Source organism: Centruroides sculpturatus, unplaced genomic scaffold (genome assembly GCF_000671375.1).
Source record: "Centruroides sculpturatus isolate CEXI.00-Female unplaced genomic scaffold, Cexi_2.0 scaffold146, whole genome shotgun sequence".
Taxonomy (NCBI): Eukaryota; Metazoa; Arthropoda; class Arachnida; order Scorpiones; family Buthidae; genus Centruroides; species Centruroides sculpturatus.
In genome coordinates, this window is record NW_019384292.1 from 793,614 (window position 1) to 804,102 (window position 10,489).

The 10,489-nt window shown below is 30.9% G+C and overlaps 1 protein-coding gene across 4 annotated transcripts in view; it reads left to right on the forward strand.

Annotated features, from left to right (window-relative positions):
• Positions 1 to 10,162, forward strand: part of LOC111640110 (stromal interaction molecule homolog) — an 81,658-nt gene extending 71,496 nt beyond the window's left edge. Inside the window, exons 10-14 of one of the 4 annotated variants that reach the window (XM_023386429.1) lie at positions 4,571 to 4,743; positions 6,588 to 6,731; positions 6,881 to 7,036; positions 8,344 to 8,581; positions 9,731 to 10,162. In XM_023386429.1, coding sequence (XP_023242197.1) covers positions 4,571 to 4,743; positions 6,588 to 6,731; positions 6,881 to 7,036; positions 8,344 to 8,581; positions 9,731 to 10,067 — 1,048 coding nt within the window. In that variant the 3' untranslated portion in view covers positions 10,068 to 10,162. The remainder of the gene's footprint in view (positions 1 to 4,570; positions 4,744 to 6,587; positions 6,732 to 6,880; positions 7,037 to 8,343; positions 8,582 to 9,730) is intronic. The other 3 variants (XM_023387095.1, XM_023387766.1, XM_023388435.1) reach the window with 3 other exon arrangements.
• Positions 10,163 to 10,489: the final 327 nt, after the last annotated feature.

A 10,489-nucleotide genomic window follows, 5' to 3' on the forward strand; every position in this document is an offset into this window, starting at 1 on the left:
CACGGGCTGGTTGGGCAGTTGTTCAGGGACCTCACACTAATTTATGCATGGACCAGAACTTGACAATAATTTTCCGATCATTCACCGGTTGTGTAGGTGGGACCTGGTGCATTGCATTTCCCAGGGGCCTTGATGCTGTTAATACGGTCCTGCAACAAAGTTGAAGGAAAGACAAGAACGTGTGATAATGTTCTAATGTTCACAGCAAGGCATTAGAATTTGTAAATAAATGTAATTACAAGATATCACAGTTGAATATGGGTGAAAATCAAATATTGGAAATTGACTCTTTGGAAACAGCATTGCAGAGGTAGAGGAAAGAAAAGATGGCAGATGAGCTTGTAGGCGATGATGAAAATTCTTCAGATTATCTAGCTGATTTTTGAGTAACTTTGTTTAACCTAATAATGGATGACTTTGTCTAGTCACTAGATTCAAAATTTGTACAACACAATTGTGTATAATGATTTTTCCTGCTTGGATCCAGAAAACTTTAAAACTGTTGTGGAGAAGGACCTTGAGGATGAAGCATTGGAAGGTATTATTTAGCTGTCCCCACAAATCAGCATAGATGAAGTAATATTGGAATTGTTTTCATTTGTTTCAAACTTTGATGTGTTAAAGTCTTAATGGCGTCGAGAATATATATTCCAGTCGTAACAAGTGTAAAATTGGTATCACTTGTTCGTTGCATGTTCTAAATATTTTGGCATCCATCAGACTTCATGAAAAGGAGCATGATAATCTTTATGAATTTTATGAAGTTATCTGCACACTACTGTTACTCAAGTCCAATGTGAAAGGATATTTTTAAAACTAAACATCATAAAGACAAAGATTCAAGTGTGAGGATAATTTAGAATCATATATGTTACTATCCATTGGAAAAGATTTGTTAAGTGAATCAGAAGCAATTATTGACATATCTTCACAATCATCTAGTGAATTTAAATGATTGCTCTTAATAGTAGACTGCACGAAATATGCTTTTGACCTACCTGTTAATGTGTAAAATGTTCAGTACAAGCAAACTATTTCAGAATATCTACCGTTTATATAAAGTAAAATAATTAAAAATTCAATTTTAATAATATCTGTTTACATTTAGTATCTACTGTATATTGCTAGTAACATGTACAGTACAATATATGTACACTATAATTATTAAAAATATATAAGTTTATTTAGCAAAAATTTTAATTGCATCTTTCTTCCATTTATGTATTATTTAAAAATTTTATTTATTTCATGTAAAAATTAAATAATAATTTAATTGTTATGTCCCGTTTTGTATCTCTGCAATCGATATTTTTAAGCTCTGTCCGCCACTGTTTATAGACGTGTGGAAATTACAAAATATACTTTAAATGCTAATGTATTTGGCATACTTTATGCAATCTCAAGTCATCATACAGAACACAGAATAAATTAAAATGTTATTCCTTTCTGTTTTAATTAACTTAATCATAACTTACATTCTTTTCAAATTAAATGGTATTTTCTATGTGGTTGCTTGCAAGTGGTATAAAATGAGCCTTTTTGGTATACTTCAGTTAGCATCCAGAATTTTGAGACTATGGGTGCATCTCGAGTCAGATTTGTGGAACCGAGGCGTGTGCCTCCTGTTGTTTTTTAAAGAATGCTACTCAGTTACCTTAGATTACTTTAGTTACCTAATCTAACCTAATTGAAGTTACATAATATGCATTATTATATTAATTTTAAAGTAATTTCAACAATTTCTTTGGTATCAAGGATGCTACAGCATCATAAACCACTCCTGTATATGTCTCTAAAATAATTTTGAGACTTCTGTATATAGTTACTGAATTAAATATGCAAATAATGAGGAGTTGTAACATTAATTCATTGAAATATTACCTTCTGTTTTGTTTTAAGACAATTATAATGTATTTGTTCAGTCGATTTGCTTCTCATTTGATATCAGTTTGAACAAAGATCAAAACAACCTTCAAAAAATATATTTTGGTGTGTACATTGTTAAAAATTTTATTGCTAGATAGATCATTCAAAACACAATAATGACGGTAGTTTCATATATTTTATTGGCTGCAATAGTGTGCATAACAGATTACGTATATATACTAGATCAGCACATATCATCAATGCTGTGAGGTGGATGGAGAAACCTCAATTATAAATAAACAGCTTATGGAACTGGATGTATGTCAAAAAATAAACATTACACCAAAACTCCAGCAAAAAAGACAATTATTAGACAAACAATATAGTTTTATTTGCTGGATTTTTTGTATTGTGTGTTTATTTTTTGAGCTATATTTAGTTTTACAACTTGTTTATTTATAACTGAGGTTTCTCCATCAGGCTCAGTACCAACAATATCTGTTGATCTAGTGCATAAGCAGTTTCATATTTTTGAAATTTCTTTTATAGAACAATATCTAACAGCTTGAAAAATGTTAATAATGAATTAAATGGCTGATGGAATGTAGGAATTCTACTTTTTAAACTTGCAATTGGTTTAACTTCATCTGTTTTCTTCTGGATGGTATTGTTTGCCTATTAGTATATGCTTCATCTCTCTGTTTTGATGCATCTGTTGTGAAAATTATAACAAAAAAAAGCAGTTAGATTTAATATTTTTATAATTGACAGTCATTTATCTATAAATTGTGGACCTCTTCCTTGGATATATAATACTAAATGCGAAATTGAGTTTGTTACATCTATGTGATTGTGCAAATAGGTTTAGAAATATAGTGAAATAAAAGTTGATATAGAAATATCACCAAGTTTACTTTTCTACTGAAAATACGTTCAGGAGTTGTCCGTAAATTATATGTGGTTTTTGTACTTTAGCTACCAATTCATCCCCTATAATGCTTCATAATGCCATTGCACATAGCTACCCTCAAATTACATAATACTATCTTCAATCAGCCTCCTTAATTGTACTAAGGAATAATATGCAGCATCAAATATTAAATTATTTTATTAATTATTTATGCACAGAGATTCACTTGAGACTGAACACTTAGTTTGTTCAATACCTCATGATTACACAGTCACATTTGAATGACACTTAATGTTAAACATAGCTTGGTTAACTGTTTCGTTATGAAAGAAAGAATCATTCCATCTGTTAGACAGAGATATTTTGCATAATAAGTGTTTGGTCCCAAATGAATCATCCTGTATAACATACAGATCAAAGATATAAAAAGTATGGTACCCTATGCAACACTTCAGAAACAAAAATGAATCATTCTCCTACTCAAGGGTCGAAATTAGCATTACGTAACAATTTTGTAAGCATTCATATCTGCATTACGTAATTTATGGACGTCAGGAATTACTATATATAGCTGTAGTCCTAAATTTTAACTTTTAAACCGATAAAAGAATGCAATAATAATTTTATATGCAAATCAAATTTAAATTTCTCAAATTTACATACTAAAAATCTTTAAAAATGCAGGTTATTTATTAATATACTGGCACACGGGGCTTTTAAAAGCTTGGTATGCTGCCAGGAGGTAGACCAGGCCCCTTTTGTCGTTTATAACAGATTAAATACATAGAGAATGTTTTTTATTAATAAATAGTAGTCTTATTTGTTAGTAAAAACAACAAGGGTAGGGACTACTATAGGTTCCTAAAATTTCTCTGGCTCTCTTCCTCTCTACGGCTTTCCTGGTTTGTACATAGGTATTATATTAGAACTACATGTATACTATTATCATCTAATTTCATTTTATTCTTTTCACATTATTATTATTTTATTTATATTAAAATTTTTTTATCTGTTCACATTCTACAGCTGCATTAAAACAGATAAGTGTAAAAGTTTTTTCAATTTAGTGTCACGTTTAAGGCAGAACAAAAATAAGGACACACATTTATATTAAAACAATGTCTCGGATTACGTAACGTGTTTATAAATTCACCACCGGTTACTTTAGTTATGGAATTGTTTAAGAAATGAAGACTTAAGCAGTTCTAAATTCAGATTTAACAAAATAATCGTTCAAGAACGTTGCTAGAGATGACATTCGACACCGTGCAATGTGGTTTTTGAACTTTGAAATGCCATTTAAATTGTTTTTTGGAACATTCGCTAATTTAAAAGAGAAAAATCAATAAACTTAAGATTGTAATTATTAATAAATAAATACTAATTTCATTATAATCAATGAACTTTATTATTCAAGGTTTTTTGGTTATTTCAATGCTTATTTAAAAGATAATGAATAATGCGGATTAATTAACTAAATCGGAAGAAAAATAACGACTGTACTTTGAATGCCAATTATACGATAAAAATCGGGATTTTATTAATAGGATATTTGAAATTTTAAGTATAATACAGTAACGTAATACTTAAATGCGGAATAATACCGAAGCCATTTATTTTGAATGCGTCGCGTGGCAGTTTTTAAAAGTCTGTTTTTCTCTATCTTAAATTAATTTTTATTGTAAAATTTTTGAATTAAATAGAATATTTTAATAAAGAATAAAAATCTCTGTTAATAATTATGTAAAAATAAATGTAAAGGTGTTTTCAGTCTTATCATTTCTTTTATTTTAGAGCAGCTCTGTGTGAAATCACTAAAGATTTGCAAGAGCGGCTTTATAGATGGCGTCAAATCGAGATGCTTTGTGGTTTTCCTATCGTTCACAATCCAGGTTTATTGTATTTAGAGACTGTTTTAAAGTCTCATAATATCAATGGCAGTGTGGGAATACCTGCTTTTAGTGGAAGTAAGTTTTAACAGTACGTTATTTTGGGTGGTGTGGTGTGCTTATTTGTTAAATTTTTTTTTCTGTTTTTGCATGCTGTGTTTGCTGTCTTAATATTTAATTTATATATTTAATAATCTTTGTTGTTTGAGCAACTTTATATTCAGTTTCTTATTTTTTTGCATGCACTAATTAATAAGAATTGCATGATAATGAAGTAAATATATAACTTCATCGATAAAAATTTGGATCCCTTGATAGTGTACATATTTAGATTTACCTCCTAACTTCTATACTGTTGTTGTTGGTAAAAATATAAACTTAACTTCAGCAATATAAAATTTGAGACTGGGGTTACCATGGCTCCTTGTGGATAAATTAATTATCTAAGCAAACATTCAAGTTTTTAAAAAGTCAGAAAATATCATTTTTATTAGATGAATGGTTAATATTTTTGGAATATTCATCTTTCTAACATACCGTTGTAGCTTTACAAACGTTTGGTGGCCCACCAGTTGCCAAGTGGATAAGACTAAGTAACGCTGATAGTTGGTCGTGGATTTGCGTCTCACCAGTGGACTAGCCATGTGAAGTTTTCTGTATTTTCTTCACGTTGTAACACCTAAATAGAGGCCAGTTTCTTTTAGAAAATGCCCCAGAAGGCATCCCCTTGGCAGATTACCCATATGCTGCACTGCTGCATACAAACAAAGGAATGTTTGAATTGCTAGTTATTCCATTCAAGCCTCGTAACTGATTTAGAACACCAGTTTTATGTTCATAAACTCTTTAAGCTCTGAAAATGTCTTCTTTCTATGTACTTCGAGATGAAATTGTTTTTATTCCTCAGAGTACAAGGGAATTTATATAGCGAAACCAGTCAAACACAACGGTGCATTATAGCTTCACAGGGCCTAGGAAAATTGAATTAGGGATCCCCACGTATAGTGTTGACTTCAGACGTTTTTCTTGGGGGAATTCCTCAATATCTTCATTTGATTTTTAACACAATCTTCTAATTAAACTACAGAAAGTCCGACAGAATGACGAATGTTTCAAAAACATTAACCATTCGTCAAATAAAAACAGATATTTTCTGGCTTTTTGAAAACTCAAGTGCTTGCTTAAATGTAAATCTTATAAATCGATTACCTGAGAAAATTTCAAATTAATATCTATTTATATTTGTTTTTCAATAATTGATTATTTGAATAACTTTTCCAAAATGAAAATTAAGTATTTTTACTGAAAAATGAAAAGAAAATATTTTGATTAACTCATTCATCCAAATATCGTGTTACGGTAATTACCATTTGGTAAAAATTTTAGCTTTTAGTTTACTTAGACAACAAATCTGCTATTACTCGAGTTATCGACATTCGGATATTCGATATTCTGTTTTATTAGTAAATAAATTAGATTTTGGCTTTCGAAAGCAAAAGTAAATTTGTCACGAATTTGTCGGTTTTTGAATTCAAATTAAATTGAATGCCTTCAATTATAATTTCTATAATAATTTTGTATTTATATTTTCAATTAAAGTATTAATATTATACAAAATTTAAAGTTTTAACAACAAAATAAGATTTTTTTTTCCAGAAATTTATAGTAATTTATATTAACATGCCATGCTTATAATATATGAATTAGTTTTTAATAATATAAAATCGATTTTATTCAAAAATTTGCACCGATTTAAAATCAAAATTGCAAAAGTATTTGCTCTTTTGCTTGCGCTTCCTATTCTCCGATCCTTTTCTGTAGCCTCTCGTGCCCATTTCTCATCCAGGAATGTTAATGTAATATTTCCCTCATGCTGCATGTTTAGTTTATAGATATTTTCTTTTTTTGTTTTGTTTTAACAGATTCTTTAGCTAAGAAGCATGACTACAATATTATTACCCAATATTTTTGCTTGTTAGGAAGAGGTAGCACGTTGGCCAGAAGCAGTAGCGAAGGGACGCTCATGCACGACAGCCCTCCTCCGTACGCTGCCGAAGTCAGTGCGAGTAAGTAGAAAATTATCAGATTTGTTTTAAATAAATTTAGATAAATTAGATAAATCTTGATCTGTGTCAACAGATAAAACAATTTAATATATATCCTATCATTTTAATAAAACATTATTAACTCTTTTAACTGCTTGATATCTTTTTAGTACAAGAATTAATTCACAATTCGGCAGCTCTGTTTCTAGTCCCCGTACCACCGGCATGTCGTGATCCTCTACTAACGAGCCAAACTGGCAATGTTTCAATGCTTTCTACGAGTCTTCTCACTTCCGCTACTCCGACTAAACTATCTGTCGTAAATGGTGTGTAGGGATAACGCATGCATTTTTCTGTCTTTAAAAAACTTTCAAGATGTTTCTAAAGTGTCATTTTTGTATGAAATTTTGCACATTATATGGAGTGTTCCAGAATGAATGCTACAGTTTTAAATTACCATAATTATGTTAATTATTATTCAAGAAGTATTTGACATACACCATCAATAAAGTAACCTCCCCCCGAGTTTCTTCTCTTGTTTCCATTCAAACATCTTGTCTACTACCTCTAGAAAGTGCCATAAACAAATGTGGTGACTCGACAACTAAAGGCATTTTGCGTTCTGCAGTTTTCAAAGTTGGAACCGCTCGTCATTGTGTAACGCAAATAATCTTCAGATGCCGTACAATTGTGGCTGTCGTGAGACGCACATACACTGTAGCGAGCATAGGAAGAATTTGAGTATTAATTGGATGTGTGCCATGTGACACAAGGCACACACATTGAGAAATTGTAAGGTGCAAATGTGAAACTTGGATAGATTTTAATGTTTTAATGTACATTAAAACATTCTTGGATAATAATTAACATAATGATAATAATTTTAAATGGTAGCATTCTTTCTGGAAGACACTATATATTTATTTATAAAAAATAATTTAAATTTGTCCAAATTAAAATAACCATTCTGAAATGTGATAGTTTTTGTATGTCGGTAAACCGAATAATTACACACTTCGGAATGGCCTAATGGCAACTACAGTTCGTAATGATATAATTGCAACTACTAATACAGCAAATAAATAAATCATAAAATTTCTACTAACACTTTATTAACCAGATGTTTATATTCTTTTAAAACTTTCATTTCCTAAATGCTATTTAATACCTGATGTGTAGGGATTACTAATAATCTTCTCTAGCTACTGTAATCAAACATTTTCTAAGAGTTTTAAAGAAATTTTACATGTTTACTGTTAAGGATTTCTATATAAAATGCAGTAAAGAATTGTATTATAATTGGAATTTCTTACTGCACTTTATTTTTTTCTAAAGTAAATGTCACAAAATAGGATTATTATTCTGTTCTTACTTCAATTAAGCATTTAAAATGGTCTGTGAAATTAATAATTAAGCACTAAATTATTTAATACAGTTATAAGATTAAGAAAACTTCTCGGAATCAGTTTGATTCCTTAAAATTGAATTACTAGTTTCTTAGACCACGATAAATTTTCAGAACTCATTATTTACACTTTGAGAATATCTGGCTTTGTATATAAATAATAAATTAATTAAATATCATCAAACAATTAAATTTTATAATAGTAATCGACTCGAATATGTCTGTTAGGCTCTCTCTCTCATTATCCTCCACCTCCGCCGAGCTACAACACCAATCACAGGGCCACGCTGTCCCGCGATCACACTCCCGAAGAGACCGTTACAAAAAATTTGATATCTCACGCAGAAGTTAATTCGGAGGAAGAGGCGGAAGAAGAGGAAGAGGACACGGACAGGAGCCTGACTCCTCTGTCGTCCCTCTCCATCAACGGGATATCCGAGAAACACGAATTCATCATCGGAGACAGGTGAGAAACAAAATAAATTTTATAAAATAACATACAAATATTTTAAATTTTTTTAATTCTTTAAAGCATTTTGACTTTTTTTTTTTACCTGTTGTATAAATTTCAGATAAGAATATTTTATTTTTCTTCCTATAATTAATTCTTAAACTTCACTTATACTATAAAATATGTATTAAATTTATCTGTACTTCATAGTATAAACAGGAGTGGGGCTCCTGTCTGTGTCTTGTAGTTAATGAAAAATATATAGTTTTAATTTTAAATTGATTTTATAATACTAGATTTCAGTTTTATCTTCTATTTTCAGTTAAAATACTCACTTATTTCTTTAATTTACATAGAATATACACTACATGTATAGTGTATATACCTATTATACACTGTGTATTCAATGCATTATATACACTATTTATTACATACATTTTTAGAATTATTAATGTAAATTGATAATGATTAAATATGAAATAACACGAATTATTAGCTTTAAATATTAAATTAGGTGTTTTTTTTTAAGTAGAAGCAGTATAATTACTGCAGTTTTACTGTAGACGATTTTAAGTCAGAGAACACAGAATGACATGATCAATAACGTAAGGTTATGATAAGTAAAAGACGAAAAATCTATGGGAATACTTCATTAAGATATGGCAGATGAAGTAAATCAAGTTTTTAATGTGAATATATTGGGGGGTCGTGCTATTTGGCAATACTTAATCCGTTAATTTCGCCGCAGCCGCCGCCTCCGCCGCTCGGTTAAATGATGCAAATGTTTATAAATCGATCCAGGATATATTCAGTGTTGATCCATTAAACCATTTATGAAAATACACAAAACAAATTTCACTCCAGTCGCTATTTTTAGATCAGGTAATGGTAAAACTATAAACAATGAGGATGCAGAAGAAAAAAAAAAAAGAGGAATTCTTCGGTTCTTTCGATTTAATTCGCTCCTCATCTCTAAAGTGTTTTAATACGTCTCGTGGCATATTTTATGCATAATTTTACGCTAATTTAGCATTTTAAAGAGGATTTAAAAGCGGGAATTACGCGAATTATCTTCCAAAGAATCCTTTCTCCTATTTTTTTTTTCTTTTTTCTTTCTTTATTTTTGGTAATTCACTTTTTAAGAAGTGGCATTTATTGTTTCAGTCCCTCGGATACAAACTCGCCGACCAATTCCAACCCCGTTCAGAATCGTCCCTTAAAGAATATTATTCTGGAGCATCAAACGGATAAGGGGGTGCTGGTGCAATCTCCCTCGTGCCAGAGTCTGTCCAGTCAGGGAGACTCTCCCCCTTTGGTCTCCAATTCGTCGCCGGCCGAAGGTCACAAAAAGTCGCTTTCGGATACCATCCGGCAGACGTTTTCCAGTAACAACGTGTCCAAAAATCACACCAATCACTCTAGCTCTTCACTGGAGGAGGAATGCAAAAAGGAGAAAAAGAAGAGGCAACTTTTCTCCCATTTGAGAAAGAAAAAGTCGTGAAAAAAAAAAAACCTTGTTTTTAAACGTTGTAAAAGGGGCTATTTATCTGTTTCTCCCGGTTCATACCTCGTTGTATAATCGTTTCTTAACCTGGGGTCTCATTGTACATATTGTATTGTATATTGCAAGATGTAATAAAGACATTTGAACACTACTACTACTACTACTACTACCTCGGTCTTACGCTTCCAAGTTAAGTCTCCACCCTCTTTGTACTCGTCGTCTCGGAAGTAAACGCCCTCCCCCCTCCTCGCTCCCATTAAAATTCCGAGTAAATTTACGCTGGAGGGGGGAGATTTTTATTAATAATATCCATCATTTCAACAGCGTATCATTCAATTCTAAATTAAATATTTTTGCGGTTTATCAGATTTCTGGATTCGGAATTCTAACAAGGGAAGAATTGATTCAATTTTCGGGGG